Source organism: Pelobates fuscus, chromosome 11, assembly GCF_036172605.1.
Source record: "Pelobates fuscus isolate aPelFus1 chromosome 11, aPelFus1.pri, whole genome shotgun sequence".
NCBI lineage: Eukaryota > Metazoa > Chordata > Amphibia > Anura > Pelobatidae > Pelobates > Pelobates fuscus.
This window is the reverse complement of record NC_086327.1, coordinates 32,652,189-32,671,383: the sequence shown is the minus strand read 5'-3', so window position 1 is coordinate 32,671,383 and position 19,195 is coordinate 32,652,189. Positions and strand designations below refer to the sequence as shown.

At 41.4% G+C, this 19,195-nt stretch overlaps 1 protein-coding gene across 1 annotated transcript in view; it reads left to right on the top strand.

The window, feature by feature from the left end:
- The window catches only part of CBLC (Cbl proto-oncogene C), a 70,323-nt gene extending 54,004 nt beyond the window's left edge, over positions 1–16,319 (top strand). Inside the window, exons 5-9 of the mRNA XM_063436884.1 lie at positions 2,721–2,858; positions 3,203–3,290; positions 5,223–5,354; positions 8,599–8,688; positions 15,874–16,319. Of these exons, the coding sequence (XP_063292954.1) occupies positions 2,721–2,858; positions 3,203–3,290; positions 5,223–5,354; positions 8,599–8,688; positions 15,874–16,242 (817 nt within the window). The 3' untranslated portion in view covers positions 16,243–16,319. The remainder of the gene's footprint in view (positions 1–2,720; positions 2,859–3,202; positions 3,291–5,222; positions 5,355–8,598; positions 8,689–15,873) is intronic.
- Positions 16,320–19,195: the final 2,876 nt, after the last annotated feature.

The following is a 19,195-nucleotide window of genomic DNA, read 5'->3' as shown; positions in this document are numbered from 1 at the left end:
ATCTTCAGTTACTCATCTGACCTTTTGGTGCATGTCTTTAAACCTTATGGAATCAATTGCTGCATTAGATAGAACCTGTAATTCTGGTAGGTTAGGTGTATCTTCTTGATTGTTTTGGGAAACCCAAACGCAGAGTTTCTGTAAAGGAACAGCGTACATGACACACATCACATGGACAGATTACTCTGTATTTATTTATTGGTTTGGAGCCACCCATCTGGATCATTTATAGACTTGATGAAACCATGAGTCAGACTGATGCTAGCTTCCATCTGGTAAATGAGATTCCTGTTCTAGATCTGTGGTTTCCAAACTTTTTATTTTTTTTTATTTTCACCACGGGACACTTCAAAGAGATGGACAGTTCCAGGATATTGCCATTTCATAAATATCACATTTATTGAAACCTTATTAGAAAGATACGCATATCTCTAGCCGAACTGACTTATCAGCTTTAATTGATTGCCAGGTGAGGATAGGCCTTTCAATGCTGACACCTGTCTGAACCCCCCCCCAAAAAACAAAAAACAAAAAACAAAACAAAAAAAAAACATTTAAGGAATTGCATTCAGACTACTACAGCCCTAAAGGCAATATGGTCATGGAACACTTTGAGGTGACCCTGGGAACACTGGTTGAAAACTACTACTCTAGGTGCTGTTACAGGAGGTTGGAAATGTGTGAAGGGTATGCTTGAGTTTATTTTGGAGAATGGTTGGTTGCTTCTCTGGTCAATACAACTCTATCAGAGTTCTTCACTAAAGTGAGAATTCAAAGAGAACTTCAAATTTAAGGCCAGAGTAGCCAAATTGAAAGCACAGCTGTTTTGACTTTAAATTTGAAATTCACTTTGAATTTGCTTGTGTGAATAACTTTCTATCATGCCTTCCAACAGTCCCGATTTTTAGATTCTGTCCCGCCTTAGTTTTCTATTGTCGTGCTTCTGGGGACATCAGGGAACTGTCCCCAACAATCATAGCATGAGTGCTTGCATTATGTTTGAGGCACTAAGGCCCTGCAGGAACCATTGAAAAAGTGTTTTGTGCAAGGTCTGCCCTGTGAGCAATTACGCAGATCTTCTGACTAAAGGCCAGCTGCCTCTAGTTTCATTGTGAGTATATATTATCTCTTCCTTTGAACAGTATTAACACTTTCCTTACTTTGTGTTACTGGGTATACCATTGTGTTTTAGTCTGCTGCACATGACTATTTTGAAGTTGTTGTCTGGTTTCTATGACAACCTATTACACCATGAGCCCTCCCATCATATGACCATATTGATACAGATGTTTGGGCACAGGTGTTTATATATTTTTCTATTGTATATTACTCTGTATACATGACTAAGGCTTGAGGCCAAAACATTGTATATTATTTTGTTCTACCGATCCCAATTTAAACTATTATATTGCACCACATTGTGAAGCCTTTGGGTTTTGAATACTCCTAATGGACTAAAAATCCCTTCCAATGTACCCCAGAAGTGGTATCAGTCACTACTTTGTTTACTATCTTTGGAATTGGACCTCTAAGTTATCTTAGTCTGGTAATAAGTGATGCCCACATGGTATGCCCACTGCCCAACTTACTGAACATTGATGGCTACACACAGACCTGCATTATTTTATTGAGCTGATGTTTCAGTTTTGGATGATCTTTTAAATAACAATTTGTTATACAAGATAAACCATCATTGGTCTTTAAGCGGTTAAATAATAAATGATGGATGATAGCTCTAGAATCAACTGCATTATCTTGAACAGATACTTAGGGGCACACACTGACACTCGTGCAGACAAACCGATACACATACAGACACATGCAGAAAAAGATACACATACAGACACATATGCAGACAAACAGATACACATACAGACACGTGCAGACAAACATATACACATACAGACATACAGAACATGCAGACACAAATGCAGATACACACACTTATTGACAAACATTCAGATACACAGAATGACGCACATACAGATACCTATGGGCACACACTGACGCACATGCAAACCGATACACATACAGACATTCTTATATCCATACTTACAAACATATACACATACAGACAGATACAGACAATGATACACATATAGACACACATGCAGACAAAGACATACACACATGCAGACATTCACACACACACACACACACACACAAACTGATATAAATTTTAGTCGCCTTCCTGTTTCCTACCTTTAGGTCCAGTGGCTGTCTTCGGCTGATGGGAATTAGAGCTCCCACTCTGACTCCCTCCTCTCCTCCCCGGTGCTCTCCATAAACTCTTAGCTGAGAGGAAGTGACTGCTTTCTCCCAGCCCCAGTAGGCACTCTGACATCATCACTGGGGCACGTTCGCGCTATGAAAGCTCCCCAGTGTTGACCAGGGCCCCAGGTAATTTATTGCCATCGGGTGGCCCAAAGAGCATGGGCCATCCGATGGGCCCCTTCAATGCACCCCCCGCAGTTATTGCACGCGGCCGGGACCGAACCACAATCTCAGCAGGCACCGCGGTTGCAGGGTGGTCAGGCCCCCTGAAGTGACTGGCCCGGTCGCAGCTGCAACCGTTCTGCCATTGGTCACATGAAACGTTCGCTATAAAAATAAAAAGAGAGTTTACTGATATACACCATGATATAAATATTAATTTTACATATACACATTTTTCATAATATTTTTATCATGCACTCTATCATTATTATTTTTTCTTGTAGTTATATTTTCAGGTTGAGCTGCACACATCTTGGACAATGGGCAATTGGCTATGTGACATCTAGTGGCACCATTCTTCAAACCATTCCACATAACAAATCCCTATATCAAGCACTGCAAGAAGGAGAGAAAGAAGGACTGTAAGTGTTATGGAAAATACTACAAGAATTTCAATACTGATAACTGATGTACCTTGACAAAATAATAGAATAGAAAAAAACAAAAACAAATCCATTTAGCCACTCTTATGTCTGAAAATGAGAATCCTTCTGGAAAAATCCAGAAATCCAAACAGTTGAAAACAGCTGATGATCAGTGTGTATCAGAGGTTCTAGGCATACCTACCAGAATGAGAGAATAGGTATGTGCTATATTTATGCTATGTAACATATATACAAAATATTTTTTCTTCAAGTAAGCTAAGACCGTGTGAATAATGGCATATCTGCTGCATTTAATAACCACAGTGAATTTCTGATTTCAGATACCTGTACCCTAATGGCTTGACCACAAACCCTGATTTATCCCAGCTCTCCAACCCATCACCAAACATAGCAATTCAGGTGACACAGGTGTGTACCTTCCGCACAACGACATAACTATTGCTTTTATCTGTTCGGCTGGTCTTTCTGTGCTGTATTTAATTTTGGTAGTGTTGTACAGCATTTGTCATCACCCTTCTCTTAAATGTATGTTTTGCCTTTAAAAGTGCAAAGGCTTCTGGGGGATGAGACTCTTTAAAGAAACATGTATTTGTGCATGTTTGGGGGAAAGAAGTGAAAGCTGAATTACTCATCTATAGAGCGATAGATCAAAGCTGATCGGAATCAATGATACGTCGTTACCAAAGACTTTTGTATGTTGATTGTTGACTGGACGTTAGAGATGTAGGTGTTTAGAGTAATTTTGTTACAGAACTCAGGTGCTGGCCAGGTTTACTTATTTATTTATTACTGGTATTTATAAAGCGGCAACAGATTCCGCAGCGCTGTACAATTAGTGAAGGACGTACTATATACACAGACAAATACAAAAGGTAGAGAGAACCCTGCCAATAAGCTGATATCTAGCCATTGAAGCGCTTTTATACAGAGTGCTTAGCAGGATTGTCTGTGAGCTTTCAATCTACTTGTCCACATCATCATTTTCCTCATTCTCCATTCCCTTGCAGTGACTGCACCTGCATTAGCATGGCTTAGAAGGTTTCTAAATTATTCTTAGAGTTACATACAATGCACATGAGTCATCTTAGTCACATATAAGGTACGAGCAAGATGTACTGACAGAAACCAGATCTTGTGCACATTTGAAGAGGAGCAACAAGTGCTCTCAGTACGTCACATGTTGATTTCAGATCACATTTCTGTCCAGCTAACATACTACTTTACAAACCACTTGAGTATGCTACCATATTGTATTATTTAATCAATCACCGGGCAATGTAAAAGAAGGGAAAAGAGACACAACAAAGATATGCATAGATAATAAGAGACATTGTTTGAGGATTGAAAAATAGTTAGTTGGTGATGCTCAATTTTCTGATGTAAATTGGTACTGGTGAAAACAAATGGATTATTATTTAGTATCGTTTAGGTAACTGCCTGAAAATGTTCTTGGATTTTGAGAACTGATTCCAAGTACGGTACTTTTATTCAGTTGGTTAATCCCTTCTTGACAGTCCTGCTACATCCTGTATAGATTAACATATTGGGAAAAAAGATTAACGGTAGACTAATATAGCTACATTTGGTGCTAAATTTATGGATCAAGAATCTTATTAAGATCAAGAAGGGATCACTATAGTCACCTGAACAACTATAGCTTAATGTAATTGTTCAGGTAAGATCTATAGCTCCCTGCAGGCAATCTAATGTAAACACTGTATTTTCAGAGAAAAACAGTGTTTACATTGATAGGAATACCTCCAGTGGCCGTCACTCAGACAGCCACCAGAGGGACTTCCTATCATGCAGGGCCCTAAAAATGTATTAAATTACGTCTGACGTGTGCAGGAGAGAGAAGGCACTGTGTGCGCGCCTTCTCTCTCCAGCCTGTCAGAGAGGAGAGGGGGCGGGCAAAGACCGCGAGCTGAGCTGTCAGTCAGCTCAGCTTGTGGCTGCGCACATGCGCGGTAGTGCGCTCAGGACTTCATTCATGCCGCCCTATGAAGTATGTGCGCATGTGTGGCGAAGCTGCGCATGCGCACAAGGGAGCAATGACGCTTCCAAATAGAAGTGTCTGCTCACTGCTCGCGCCCGCCTATTTCGTCATTTTGCCGAAATAGGGGGCGTGGCTTCACGAGGCTCCCGGCACTGGAATCAGGTGAGTAAAAAGGCTTGGCTGGAGAGTCCTTGTAAGAAAGATGATTACAAAATATAAGGAGAAATCATTTTTTATTGCATTTAATTTTTTTATGCTTTTGGTTAACATACTTTTTATTGTTTTATACCCTTTCTTTTGTCTTGTTTTGTCTCATTTTCTGTCTTTCCTTTTCCTTATTGCAGGAGCAATGGGAGTTATATTCCGACATGGATTCCACATTTGAAATGTGCAAAATCTGTGCAGACAACGAGAAGAATGTTCGGTTACAGCCATGCGGGCATTTAATGTGTGACCAATGTCTGTCTGCTTGGCAGGTACGTGATACATTGCTAGTAGACACAAGGAGAAGAACTCTTCCCCACCCCTTTCGGGCCCCCCCAAAAAAAAAAAAACGAAAGTCTTATAGATATCTCTTTAATTTTGCTTAGTAACTAGAATATGCCCAGTAATAGAGAACATTTTACAACTAAGACATGCTAAACATGAGACAAAATATATTTATATTTAGATCTTCTATGCCACCACTGTAGTAATTTAGTCTTTAATTACCTTGTACAGCATGGAATGTCCACCTATTTAGCCTAGAACCCTGCCAACATTCTACATTTGGAGAATATCCTAAATTCCACTGACTTTCTAAGGGCCGGAGTATGGTTGTAGCAAAGACTATAAACAGCCCTTAATGGATTAAGAATCAATACCAACACTAAAAACATTTTATATGTTTATTGCAAGTTCATTGAAAAGAAAGAAAATAAATCTTTCTGACATCATGTGATTGGGTATTACTACACAATGTGGGTTTTCAAAAATTCACAGGAATAAACGTATACATTCCAATGCTCATGCAACCATGTGTACAGTGTTTGCCCGCCAGGGTTGCCAACCAAACTTTTGGAGCCTCTTACACAACTAAAGGCCTGCCTGCCCACAGGGCCCACTCCAGAGTCCACCTACAAGGATGCAAAGTGTGTGTGTGTGTGTGTGTGTGTGTAATGGATGCAGAGTGTGTGTGTAATGGATGCAGAGTGTGTGTGTAATGGATGCAGAGTGTGTGTGTAATGGATGCAGAGTGTGTGTGTAATGGATGCAGAGTGTGTGTGTAATGGATGCAGAGTGTGTGTGTAATGGATGCAGAGTGTGTGTGTAATGGATGCAGAGTGTGTGTGTAATGGATGCAGAGTGTGTGTGTAATGGATGCAAAGTGTGTGTGTGTGTAATGGATGCAAAGTGTGTGTGTGTGTAATGGATGCAAAGTGTGTGTGTGTGTAATGGATGCAAAGTGTGTGTGTGTGTAATGGATGCAGAGTGTGTGTGTGTGTAATGGATGCAGAGTGTGTGTAATGGATGCAGTGTGTGTGTAATGGATGCAGTGTGTGTGTAATGGATGCAGTGTGTGTGTGTAATGGATGCAGAGTGTGTGTGTGTGTGTGTGTGTAATGGATGCAGAGTGTAATGGATAAAGAGTGTGTGTGTGTGTGTGTGTATAGTGGGTGCAGAGTGTGTGTGTGTACAGTGAATGCAGGCGGTGTCTGTTTATGTGTAAATATGTGTGGTAAGATGGGGGCCAGGGGTGAGCCTTTTTTTTTGTTTTTTTAAATCTAATTTTTTGTTTTAATTATATTAATTGAACAGGGGGGGGGGGGCACTAAATTCCCTGGTGGTCCAGTGGCACTGTTCAAGTTCAGCTTGCTTGCACAGTGAAGATCGGGCCCGGGAAACTCCAGCTTGCACCACTGGCAGGCGGCAGGCCCCTCCCTCTCTCACAAGCCCCTGCATGTGTGTCGGAGAGTTGCTGTGGTAACCTATGGCAATTCGGTCACTTTCGGGACTTGTGTAGGGACCTCCCAGATTTGTAAGCCGGGGTCTCCTGGCCTCCCTCTTCACTATGCATGCCAGCAGTGCCTCAGGGACATATATATATATATATATATATATTGCGGTACTTACTATATATAGGCACAGTGGGAGTATGATGGTGGCCTTGTTGCCTATTAGACGTGGACGAAAACATTTTTGTTTATTCAGCAATTTGTCCATTCTTCAAAAGGACGAATGCAATTTCCTACGAATTAAACAAAGTATAATTTGCTTGTTGGACAAAATTTTGTTTGTGCAATTCATTCTTTTGTTTGTTTTAGTTAGTACAAGGATGGAGCTACCAGCATGCAGTTCCCTCCTTGTAATATTTAAAAATAGGAATCGGAAATCTTTTTATGCCCCCCTTCAGTATAGTCTTACAGGGGTAGATATGAACCCCATGTTAGTATGAGTGAGATAAAATCCTTCCTTCTGCACAGACCCGCTGGGCAGCTAGTAGGGGCATGTATACTGAGCAGACTGCTCGCTGTCCTACAAAAAGACTAGCAACAAATCTATTAAATTAAATGTGGGTGGTAGAGACCTAGTCTCCCCCACAGCCACGACCCATTAGTAGTGGGTTGTGGCCCTAAATATTAAGGGACTACACTGTCTCTTGTCCCCCCCAGCCACCACCCATTGTCTGTGGTGGGTGCTAGTAATAAAAATAATCCCCCCCCCCCTGCCCCCCTTCCAGGGACTAGGGGACCCCAAGGCCAACACCTAACCCCCTAACCCTAATACTAGTAAGGGAGGCCAATAAACTAAATACCTGTAAAATTAAAAAAATAAATCTTACTTGCCATTAGATGTTTTCTTTATTTCTTCAGTCCCCAAAAAGGCAAAATAAAAATCCATAAGGTGGCATCAAAATTTTAAAATATAAAAAGGACCTGATTGCAAAAAAAAAAACACAATGAAAAAAAACACCATCTTCACCCATCAAGGACTCTATGCAGACTTTATAAAGAATTTCCCATGGCGTTTACTTTGGGTCAGAGTGCTGTGATAGGTTGACTTAAGTCAATGGATGGGGACTGTGGGGGAGGGGGGTCTATAGATCCACCTCCCCCTTAGGGGTGCCACCACTGGTTGCAGTCTGGGGGGACACTCTATCCCCCCAGTTAATTTATTAGGTACCACTCAATAGGGACATGTGTTAGGTCCCCCTTTATTGGTTGAGGGTCTTTTTTTATAACATTGAGCAGCCCCTGGCTGTGTGCTGTTTAGTAGACATGCCCAGACTTTCGGCATAGCTGGTAGGGGCATGAGAGAGGATGTTATCTCTCTTATTTACGAATACCAAGTATTTTTTACTTAGTATTTATAAAATTGGCTGAAATACCAAAATTAAAAAAAGGAAGGGCTTTTTGTAATTTGGGACTTTCAGCTTCTTAGTAGATGGCTATCTAATCCTCATGTGGGATTGCCATAAGGATATTAAAAAGGATCTGTCTACTGAACAGCTCCCTAATTTGGTATTCTTAAATATGGTCATCGCACAAGGCTACCAATTTAGGGAGTTATCTGCTAAACCGCTGCAAGATGCAACTGCAGCACGGATCAGAATCATCTGAATAAACTTCCAAAACAAAAATAATGGCTGAATTTTGTCCTAAAACGAACGAGCAAATGGACTAAATTTGCTTTGCACGAAACTAAAGTGTTTCATTTATTGTAAAAACATTTTCACTGCAGAAATCTGATGGTCTCACCTGTCCTTTTTGTCGCTGTGAAATCAAAGGCAAAGAAGACATACGCATTACTCCCAAAGAAGAGCCTGTAGAGGTAGGTACTACTATATACATTTGAACATTTCCAAATGCTAATTAGGCAAATATTTATATATACACACAGCAGTGGAAATCCACATTATCGTGAGTTTCATTTCTGCAGATACTAATTAGAAATACAAAAACAGAAATAGCAGATATGGCTGAACAAGCAATATACGCTAAAAAGAGGGATAGCACATCAATTAGAAATATCAATGTCATTTTTTCCCTTCAGATTAGAGGCAGTGCTTTACCACTGGGATATCACCTAGAGGGAAAAAACAGGCAGGCAATCTCCAAAACTTTTTTCAAGAACCTCCCCCAATTAACCTTTGGCCTTATAAATTGCTTCCTACCCAAGACATCCCCCGTTCTTTGCCTGCCTCCGGCAGAGGAGGGTGTTTTCTCCGGCAGAGGTCAGGTTTTCTCCTAGAAGTATGGTGAGAGGGCTGAGGCTCTGGAGGCTCTGGAGGCTCTACTTCTTTTAAATACATTTTTCAGAGATCAGCCAGGGTTAATACTCCAGACGGCTGTATCTCCCCGGGTTGTATTAATTCCGTCTATACCGAGCCAGGTGCCGGGCAGACAATAGTGCGCATTTGGGCACGAGCCGGGAAGTCCTGGCGGTGGAACACTCGTACAGGTTATGTTTATTTCCACCGTGAAATCGCGAAATGCAGGACATGCGTAATGTGATTTTAAATTCAGGCGCCAATATCTTTGTGTTTTCTCTCCGGGGTCAAGATATTGGTTTCCAGGACTTAGAGAGGCTGTTTACCCAGCAGCAACTAACTGTTGCCAGGTGCACTCAGAATCTGTTGCACGTGTGCTCTCACCAACCTCCAACACACTCTGATGACATTTAAGGTAAGCCTTTTTGATTTATCTTAAATTACTCTAGCCTGAATAAGTTAAAGGTAGATAACAAATGTTTCTAAGTAGGAGAGTTTTTAACTTATCTTCACTTAACCCCTTAAGGACCAAACTTCTGGAATAAAAGGGAATCATGACATGGCATGTGTCCTTCAGGGGTTAAAGGGACACTCTAGGCACCCAGACCACTTCTGCTCATTCGAGTGGTCTGGGTGCCAACTCCCACTACTCTTAACCCTGCAAGTGTAATTATTGCAGTTTTTTTATAAACTGCAATAATTACATTGCAGGGTTAACTCCACCTCTAGTGGCTGTCTATTAGACAGCCACTAGAGGTCACTTCCTGGGTTCTAGCACAGGAAACCTGTGCTAGAGCGTCGCTGGACATCCTCACGCTGTGTGAGGACCTCCAGCGTCGCCCAAAACCCCATAGGAAAGCATTGAAATGATTTTTCAATCCTTTCCTATGGGGAGACGTAATGCGCATGCGCGGCATTGCCGCGCATGCGCATTAGGCCCCCTCGGCCGGTGGGCGAGATCAGTCTCGCCCACCGGCCGACGCAATGAAGAGGCGGAGACAGCGGCGAGGGACATCGCCGCCGCCTCAGGTAAGTCACTGAAGAGGTTTTCACCCCTTCAGTAACCGGGGATTGGGGGGTGGGAGGGAGAGGGACCCTCCAGTGCCAGGAAAACGGATCGTTTTCCTGGCACTGGAGTTTCCCTTTAAGGATTATTACTAAAGTCTTAAAACATATAGTGCTTTGAAGGGGTAATCACTTAGTAGATCGGGTCCAAAATAGATTATTCTTTGAGTAAAGCCTATAAAGGGTATTAGCATTTACGTTTACATAATTCTATTGGGAAACTTTAAGTTTCCCTTCTGGCTCAAATTAGCTGCTACTCGGTGATTAGTTAATATGGGTTTCAATAATCACTAATTGCTGCAACAGGGTCAGCAATTAAAGTGAAGTGTTTGGTGGAATATATTCACAAGAGTATGACCCGTATGACTATTGGAGGATTATCCTCGGTATGTTATGCTTAGGAGGCTGATATTTAAAATCTGGTTTTGGTTAAGTTAATATACGGTTGTAGCAGATGGATTCTTTAAATGCCAGGATCCTAGCTGCTGTTTTTTTCTTTTATTAAACATGCAGTAGGCTTTTAGCAATTGCTGTAGACAAAGCTATGTTGCAATTAGCATTCTCACCACCTCAACTAGTTTCACCTGATATCAGTTTCTAAAAAGGCAGCCTGTTTTTCAGCTGGGGCAGAACTTTTCCTGTGCTTCACTCCATGGTTGCACATTTTATGTTTTATCTTAAATTCCAAGTCCTATGTTGTCAGGTTTGCGCTAACTGACTGTTGGAATGGAAAATTCAAGATAATGCTTCCTAAATTTGGATCCTGCAGAGTTTGCATCAAACCGGTTTTAAATGCAGTTGCAGCTATTCTGTCTGCTCTAGCCTCTGTTTCCCAAATACGGCTAAGGAAAGCCTCTATCAGGTAAGGCTGTTAGTTGGAATTTCAATTTTAAGAATTACTTCTGCTATTGATTCCAGCAGAGTTTGCATCAAACAGGTTTTGTAATGCAGTTGCAGATATTCTGTCTGCTCTAGCCTCTGCTTCCTATATACAGCTAAGGAAAGCCTCTATCAGGTAAGGCTGTTGGTTGGAATTGCAATTTTAAAGAATTGCTTCGGATATTGATTCCGGCAGAGTCCGCATCAAACAGGTTTTGCAATGCAGATATTTTGTCTGCTCTAGCCTCTGCTTCCCAAATATGGCTAGTGAAAGCCTATAGCAGGTAAGGCTGTTGGTTGGAATTACTTTTGCTATTGATTCCTGCAGAGTCTGCATCAAACAGGTTTTTGAAATGCAGTTTGCAGATATTCTGTCTGCTCTAGCCTCTGCTTCCCAAATACGGCTAAGGAAGGCCTGGATCATGGGTATTGTCTTATGCTGACTGTATATCTATGTAGTCAGTCTCGCTTCTGCCAATAAAGATGGTAATCTGTATGAACTAGTCTTCATGGAAAATTATATCTTCCTCATGTTACTGGGCTTGAAGCAAATTCTAGTACAGCTGCAAGCCTATTGATCATGGTGTAATTCCACCAGGTTCGGTTTGTTTCCTGCGAATAGATACGATATGCCTGGGATGGTTTACTGCCTAGGTTTGTCTGCAGTTTTCTTTTAGGAAAATGCTTATGGCAATTGCCGCTTGAGATTCTCTCACTTTGCAAAATATTGCCATCCATAAATTTGTTGAATCTCTACAATTCTGCTTCCTCAGGGGCATCTAATTATATTTTATACACCAGCCCCTAAAGGTTAGGGTGTTTCTACAGCATACAGGTGGATGCTAATCAATCTTCTGATAAAGAATTCCCTTTACAGGGAGTGTGCAGTTCTGATGTTTGTCAAGGAACAGTTCAGGTGTAAATATTTTGACAAGGGTTTTTGACTCTCAGAGAATGGTAATTCCCTGAAGAAAAATGTGTGGTTCTCTCTGTCATTATCACCTGAAATCTCTCTTCTACTTCAGTAGACAAGATACTTTGGAAATTATATTGGTTCCCGTCTTGTAAGAACCTGCTTGGTCTCTTCAGCTTCTTTAAGTATAGCACTGTTTACAGGTCCTTCAGTGGCCAGATACAGTTGCTAATAAGATTTTGCAGTTAAATCCTATACTTCGGTCATTCCTTTCTGAACCAGGCAGAAATAAAGGATGCCAGACGGTTCTTACTTTTTGTTCTAGTTCTCAAATTGATCGTTCAGAATTTTACGACTGATGCTTCAGGTCTCAGCTAGGTTCTCATAGGGATGAAGGGAAATTAGCTGAGATAAATTGTAAAAACGTATCCAACTACATAGGACCGAAGGCTATCTGGATAGCTCTTTGCCTTTCAGATAAAGTTTTATCTTATCCAGATCTGGTCAGATAGTTCTACATCGGTAGCAATTATGTACAAACAAGGTCATCTTGTTTAAAAAATCTTGTTCCAGGATTTGCTTGGGTTAGTTTTTCTTAGGTCTTTTCTCTTATGCATAGAACTTAATATTCCTCTGTTTAGCTTTAGCATTGAGTAGTCAACATTTAATACAAAGCAGATTGGTTCATACTCCTTTATCTTCAACCAAACGATAGTAAGAGTTTGATTTTTCCAGTTATGGAACTGGGACTTCTAGATCAAACAGCATGAAGTGTTTCATTGGACAAGCTTGGACAGAGCCATAAGCTTTGGTTTCCTTTTCTTTCTTGGGAATTCCAGTCTAACCTATAGTTTCCTCCTTGTTCCCTATTCCCCAAGATCCTATAGGATGGGAAAAGGTGAGATTGATAGTCTTCCTCCCTTGGTGGCAAGTAGCTGTTTCACCGTTCATCAAACATTTTCCGGAGGAATCTTTGGCGACCTTAACTGTAAATAGGCATCCTGGAATTCTCAAGGGTACCGCTTCTCAAATTTGTTGTAATTCAAGCTGAGGGCTTGGTTTTTGTATACCAGATACTGAAGGATAATGTTTTGTCTCAGGAAATTATTGACAATTTCTTTTACTATAAATGGATCTTGTTCCAAGATTTATTCCAAGTATGGAAGGTGTTGTTTTTCAAGATATTGGTTCTTAGAAAAACAGGCATCCGCTTCAAAGTTTTAACCTCTTCTTATTTTTTTTCTTCGGATGGGCTTTGCGGTTGGTTTAAAGCCAGAGATCCTCAAGGTCAAATTTCGGTTGTCAGTTGATTTTCAGAGGTTTGTCTCCAAATCACCAGAATCTGCTAGGCTCCTTCATGGTTAGTTACTATCTTCAGGGAATCTTTTCGTCAGGGAATCTTCTTTTGGGTTGTTTTTTTTTTTTTTTTTTTTTTTACTCTGCTGATCTGAGTCTTCAGTCTAGGTCTTTGGGGGTAGTCGCCCAAAATATTTTGGAAAGGACTTCAAGTTTCTGTTTTTCAACAGGAGAAAGTGGAGTTAAGTTGGATTCTTTAATTCTTCTCAACCTTCCATCTAACGTTATTTTTCTAACTTTTCCCAACAGAGTTCTAGGGTCTTGGAATTCTAATTCCACTGCCTGGGCGTTTAGTTCTCGTCTACGTTACCTTAAAGGTCTGCATTCGTTAGAGTTTTTCTCAACTAACACCTATCTCCATTGAAGCTCCTTCGATCAGTTATGTTCAGATCGGTTGCCTGAGGGCTTCTGCTATACATTCTCTCTATTTCATAACAGCCACGAGGTGATCTCTTCTCTCACATTGGTCTGTTGATATCGGAAGATTCAACTTTGGTTGCAGATTTGTTGCAGTGAGACTTGAGTCCCGCCCTATGGGATTGCTATTGGAGATCCCAGTCGCAAAGCACTGCCTCTAATCTGAAGGGAAAAACTAAAACTTTTACTTACCGTAAAAGATTAGAGGCAGTGCTTACTTTCCACCCCCCCCCCCCCCCTAATTTTTTCATAGTCTGAGTGGTACGGTTATTCGGCTTTTGTAATTTCTGGGGATGTCTTGGGTAGGAAGCAATTTATAAGGCCAACGTTTAATTGGGGGAGGTTCTTGAAAAGTTTTGGAGATTGCCTGCCTGTTTTTTCCCTCCAGGTGATATCCCAGTCGTAAAGCACTGCCTCTAATCTTCTGGAAAAAGAAATTTACGGTAAGTAAAAAATATTAGTTTTTTTTTTAAATTGCTGTGTGGTGCTCTGATACACACATACCTGCCAAACATTATTATTATTATTATTATTATTATTATTATTATTATTATTATTATCCAACAAATTCCGTAGCGCTTTACAATACAACACATATCTCACATAATCACAGTGAGAAGATGCTGGACGTCCATAGGAAAGCATTGAGTAATGCTTTCCTATGAGCGGTTTGAATGCTCGCGCAGCTCTTGCCACACAAATGCACATTCGGAGCTGAGAGGCGGATCGGGTGGAGAGATCCCCAGTGCCAAGGGAGTCCGGCGCTGGAGAAAGGTAAGTGCTGAAGGGGTTTTGACCACACACACACTCTCACGAACAGGCGCATACACACTAGCTAACAGACACACACGTTTACTGACAAACACACACTCAGTGACACATACATACACTCTCACTAACAGACACCAAACAGACTCACTAACAGACACAGACACACACTAACACACACTGACCCTCACTATCAGACACACACTCAGTAACACGAAAATTAACACATATATATACACACACTTTTTTTTTTTTTTAATTGCATCCCCAGCCACCCTACCTTTGGGAGTGCTGAGGGGATTCCCTGGGGTCCAGTGGTGCTGTTGGGCAGCCGGTCACTGCGGGCACGCAAGGGAGCCCTCTCCCCTGAGCGCTCTCTGCCCAGCTCCCTCGCTTGCTGATGCCGAAACAGGAATGACGTCATTCCGGCTCCAGCATCAGTGCGATACGTGCGAGGTAGTTGGGCAGAGAGCGCTCAGGGGAGAATGCTCCTGCGCGCGCCTGTTGACAGCACTGCCAGCCTCAGGGGGCCCTAAAGGTGACCAGCTCCTGGGCCCCCCAGGAGAAGAGGCTGGCAAACTGGCTTACATACCCGGTCGCAGGGCAGCCGGGCCCCCTGGTGGGCTGGGCCTGGTCGCAACTGCGACCCCTGCGTCTGCGATATGTACGCCAGTGGATCGTGTGATGATCCTCAAACATTTCTGTAAGATTCATTGCCAAGGCAGTCTACATACCACCAATGACTGTTGGAAAAATAAAAAAATTCTCATTATCTGTGGGGTGTAGTCATGTCAGCAACTTTGTTCACATTGTTCTCTCAATGACTGAGCAGAGTATGCACTCTGAGATTGTCAATAAGGGGTACTGATCACAACTTTTATTTTATTTATCCACCCAGTTTCAAAGTTGGACTATTGTGGAGAAATAAATTATAAATAATAAGTCATTGAGGTGTTTATATAGTCAAATGTCACATAAATTGATACTAAGGAGATAAAACTAGCATGATGCAATAAGTGAGCACCAATGGCAATGGAATAAAACAATTAAACTATTTTGCCAATCTGTTTTGTAGTTTATTTTTATCAATATTATTGTATTAATAAACCAGGAGTTAAAAAAAAATAATAATAATAATAATAAAAAATGAACAGAGGACTTGCCAATTAAAGGCCAAAAAAAATGTCATATGTCATGTTAGAAATATTGTATTTGTCCTCCTGAAGACTGATTACCTCTATATTAGCTTCTTTGCTGATCCATGTCTGTCTAGTAGAGGTTGTTGTCCCTTACTCTCTTGCACTGAACCAAGTTGTCTATCACTCACATTATCATTGCTTTTATCCAGCAACAAACATTATCAGCATCGTCTTCCGCACAATCAAGTGGTTCAGACACTCAGCAGTTGAGTCATACTGTTGATATAGAGGAGGAAGAGTGGATTAGAAGAAGACCCCTTCCAGCCCCTCCTGGGAGTACCTCGATGACCACTTCTTCACAACCCTCAGCTCCTGCTGATCCAGTGTCAACTAGAGTTCTGTGGGTTTCAAAGTCATCACCACCACCACTCCCACCTGTTCCACCACACCCACTGGTTCCACCAGTTCCACCTCGCAGATCGAATCTACAAGCATCTGATTTAATCCGTTCCAACCAAGAGACTCAACGCTTTGCAAGTGGTGTTCAAGTATCAAACAGAACCCAGTGGGCACAATAGAAAGGTTCACTGCCGTCCTGTAAGGGACAACCACAATATGAGCAACATATATCATTAAAATCTACTTTGCTCTTTCACATTCTGCTCTAAGTGTATTGCTGTTGGTTATGTATTAATAGCTAATTTTCATGATTAAATGGAATTTATACTTTTCAATGTATATTTGCGTACCTGGCTACATATTCTATTTGGTACTTGAGCAATGATAAATCTTTTCATTTTTAAAACAAGAACTGGTGTTGTAGTGTGTCTGACCTCCTGTTGTAATGCTCTTACAAGGTTTATTCATTAAAGGGAAAACTTCTGTGCCAGAAAAATAAAGATGTATTCCTGGCACTATAGCTCCCTATAGTGCCCCCCACTTCCATCCACCATGGTGCAGGGTCCGCCACCGTTCCTCCCTCTTCCGGCATGTGTAATTCTTTCCTGTTGGGCTTTACATGATGCGGGATGTCCTCAAGCATATGGTGGATATCCTCAAGCAAATTGCCAACTTTAGGTAAAAGTAGCCAAGCTGTGACTATATGTGAATTGGAGAACTGTTCTTACAGGGTAGTTCACTAAAATCCAAACTCTAGTGAACTGAAATCGCAATGTAATCAAACCATGCTAAGCAGTGACTGTAACCAAGTTGTCGAATGTCTCTAAATCCATTATTGTAGCCTAAATTTTTTTCATTCAGATTTTTTTGTATCACAGCTCATTGAGAAGGGAGGAAAGCAGGCACATGCTATCACAGCGCATAAGCCACTTCTATTATCTCTGTATAACTGTTCCTTAAACAAAAATCAATCAGTACCTACTATAAGCCACAAGAGGGCGTGTGAGTAGAATAAATGAAATGCTCGCTAAAGAAGTAGGCATGCAAACGAATATACAAAACAAATTATTTGGTGTTACAGGAGGTCAGGAGCAATACAGTCTCCATTAAGGTCCCATGTGGCATTGATTGGTAATGTTTAATTCATTGTTGCTTTCTTTGCAGGACAATTTATGTGACCATAATCCACACTGAACTTCCTTTAGATTAGGCAAAGAGGTTAACATATGGTCTCAGACCTTTTTATCACAAGGACACCAATAAAGTATTATTTCAGTATTATGGTTTCTTATAAAGACTCTATTACTATGAGTATAAAAGAAACCTGAATTCATAAATATATTAAAAATAGATAAATTAATGTAGTAATCAATGAATATATATTCTATTATAGTCTTAAAGCTAAGCTATTACCTATTAATAAAAAAAAAAGGTTTCATATTTCCCGGAACCTTTTGAATGTTGGCTGCTAAATACTGTATTTGTATGTTTTCATGGCTTACTTTTATTTTATGGCCTGCTTGGGATTTTTAGTAATCCTGGGGGGAGTTCAGCCTTTCTTCCCCTCGAGGCTGGAGTATATGACACCTCCCCAAGGATGACCACCTGCAGTATCCCCTTAGCGACCAGGGGTGAGTGTTGCTGTGACCCTGGGGTAGTAGCTGAGAGCCTATGTGAAGGGTAAATACTTATAAGGTACCTGCTGTGTGGGAATTGCTTGTTCCTTATGATTAGAGGCATTAGAAGTCTGGACAGCTATGATCTTACATATTTTAGTGTTGTTTGGCTTCTGATTTGTGCAGTCTTCACTTTGACAGCATTTGGTGCTCTGTAGACGCATGGCTGTTGTACTTCCGGCTATCGGACAGTTGCCATTGCAACAACTTATGCTTGGCAGTTTTAGAACTTAAAATCGCTGGTAGGTAGTGGCAACAGGAAGTTAGATCCTCAAGGGATTCACAGTGTGGGGAATGAGTACTTTCCACTTGCTGTTTTGAAATGTTTTTCGGGTTACAGTGTTGTGCGTGTTTCTTTTCCCTTTTGCCTTCCTGTGTTGAGTTAGCTTTGGTCTGACCCTGGAGTAATTAGCTTCTTTGCTGATCCATTTCTGTCTAGTAGAGGTTGTTGTCCCTTACTCTCTTGCACTGAACCAAGTTGTATATCACTCACATTATCATTGCCTTTATCCAGCAACCAACATCATCAGCATCGTCTTCATCACAATTTAAGTGGTTCAGACACTCAGCAGTTGAGTCATACAGGGAGTGCAGAATTATTAGGCAAATGAGTATTTTGACCACATCATCCTCTTTATGCATGTTGTCTTACTCCAAGCTGTATAGGCTCGAAAGCCTACTACCAATTAAGCATATTAGGTGATGTGCATCTCTGTAATGAGAAGGGGTGTGGTCTAATGACATCAACACCCTATATCAGGTGTGCATAATTATTAGGCAACTTCCTTTCCTTTGGCAAAATGGGTCAAAAGAAGGACTTGACGGGCTCAGAAAAGTCAAATATAGTGAGATATCTTGCAGAGGGATGCAGCACTCTTAAAATTGCAAAGCTTCTGAAGCGTGATCATCGAACAATCAAGCGTTTCATTCAAAATAGTCAACAGGGTCGCAAGAAGCGTGTGGAGAAACCAAGGCGCAAAATAACTGCCCATGAACTGAGAAAAGTCAAGCGTGCAGCTGCCAAGATGCCACTTGCCACCAGTTTGGCCATATTTCAGAGCTGCAACATCACTGGAGTGCCCAAAAGCACAAGGTGTGCAATACTCAGAGACATGGCCAAGGTAAGAGAGGCTGAAAGACGACCACCACTGAACAAGACACACAAGCTGAAACGTCAAGACTGGGCCAAGAAATCTCTCAAGACTGATTTTTCTAAGGTTTTATGGACTGATGAAATGAGAGTGAGTCTTGATGGGCCAGATGGATGGATTGGTAAAGGGCAGAGAGCTCCAGTCCGACTCAGACGCCAGCAAGGTGGAGGTGGAGTACTGGTTTGGGCTGGTATCAGGGCCGGTGCAAGGATTTTTGCCGCCCTAGGCAAAAAAAAATTGCGCCCCCCCCCCCCACATGTCCTGCCCACCATGTGACATCATAATGCCCTGCCCATATGCTCTGC